Genomic DNA, 1,547 nt, shown 5'->3' with positions numbered 1-1,547 from the left:
TAGCAACTTTAGGATAACTTTTATTAAAAAGTGAAGCCAAATCATACATTGTTATTTTTTCATGAGGGTGGGCTTTTAAAAACAAGTCACATTCACGATTAAAGGTAGTTTTAAGAGGTCCAAAAAAAGTTAAATCAAGTGGTTGCAATTTATGAGAAGTATGTGGTGGTAAAGTCACAATACAAATACCATTTGATCTGCAAAAGTTATAAATTTCTATAGAAATATGACTGGTATGATTACATAACTGGATACAGCGTTGTTGGTTTGACAACTTTAGCCAAGTGTACCATCCATTTAAAAAATAGTTCAGTTGTAATTCATCCATTCTTTGAACATTCGTATAAAGAACCAGCTGGACCACCTCTACCTAACAATTTACTAACTCTAGGGTATATAAACATAGGTGGAATTAATGAACCTGCAGCATTCGTACAACAAACAACTGTAACATTTTTGCCACGTTTCCAGCTTATCATTGACTCGACTTGCTTTTGGCCTTTTGGACCCAAAATCCTTGATGGTTTTTGAACAGTTGTAATTCCTGTTTTGTCAACATTAAAAATTCGAGTACATTTATTATTCAGTTTGAACTTGTTCATCGTTTCCTCTAGGTTTTTATAAAACAATCGTACATTAGTTTCATTGAATGATGAAACTCTGTTTAAACTAGTACCTTCTGGAGTGCATAAACTTATTTCGGGATTTCTTTTTAAAAATAGTTCTAGCCAGTCATACCCAGCTGATTTTGTTAAGCTACAAAATTTATGTTCATTTGCAACAGCATATCCATAAGCAAGTAGTCTTAATTCAGTTGGTGTTAAACCATAAAAGTATTTAGACAGTTTTCGTACATGATTCGTTAATTTTTTTTCAACCACAAACGAAAATGTTGGTTTTCTACCAAGTTTAGGTTTACCAAAATTTTGATTTTTTAGTCTACTTCGAAGTGTTGATTCTGCAATGCCAAAAGTTTGACCAACATCACGAACTTTTCGACCTGAGTTAATGGCAAGCCGCTTGTAGTCGTTCTGCAGTCCATTTTCCTTTTTCAGTCTTCCTAGTATATAGTCTTGGCATTTTAAAACTTGAAATATAAATAACAAGTATTTTTTTAACATGAATATCAGATAAATATTTAATTAACAATATAGCCAAATAATTAAAACTACGAATGGGGTAATACCGCGCATTAAAAGCATGCGCTCCATTCCCCCGACTCGGACGGGCAGCATTACCCCAATCGATTTTTGTTACATAATCAATATACAATGAACTGTGTAAAATAATATTATCTAGTTAGCGATATACTTAATACAAAATTATATTTTAATATGTTATATAATAATTAAACACATATAACTTACCACGTTACGAAATCCAGTACTTTTATTTAGTTTTTTTTGGAGATTAATGACCGGATTGATAACTCATCACATATTAATAATATTGTTATGAAATATTTTTTCTGTTGATAAGACTAAATAACTGATTATTTTTAGCCAAACACTGCATTTTAAAGTATACCGGTTTATTAGATATTATAC

The 1,547-nt window shown here is 31.1% G+C and overlaps 1 protein-coding gene across 1 annotated transcript; it reads right to left on the bottom strand.

Annotated features, from left to right (window-relative positions):
* Positions 1–320: 320 nt before the first annotated feature.
* LOC113559960 lies at positions 321–1,235 on the bottom strand. The gene is made up of 2 exons (XM_026965755.1): positions 1,187–1,235; positions 321–1,087 (listed from the first exon to the last, which is right to left on the bottom strand). Exons 1-2 carry the CDS (start codon positions 1,233–1,235, stop codon positions 321–323), a joined length of 816 nt encoding a protein of 271 aa, XP_026821556.1.
* Positions 1,236–1,547: the final 312 nt, after the last annotated feature.

This window comes from Rhopalosiphum maidis, chromosome 3, assembly GCF_003676215.2.
Source record: "Rhopalosiphum maidis isolate BTI-1 chromosome 3, ASM367621v3, whole genome shotgun sequence".
Classification (NCBI taxonomy): Eukaryota; Metazoa; Arthropoda; class Insecta; order Hemiptera; family Aphididae; genus Rhopalosiphum; species Rhopalosiphum maidis.
This window is presented reverse-complemented; position numbering and strand designations above follow the sequence as displayed.

What these genes read in the sequence shown, in the direction of transcription:
- LOC113559960 (XM_026965755.1), bottom strand. Translation starts at nt 1,235, where the DNA reads ATGCTGCCCGTCCGAGTCGGGGGAATGGAGCGCATGCTTTTAATGCGC. An exon ending in GCGCATGCTTTTAATGCGCG is followed by an intron (nt 1,088 to 1,186) that starts GTATTACCCCAT and finishes TTATATTTCAAG; the next exon opens with TTTTAAAATGCCAAGACTAT.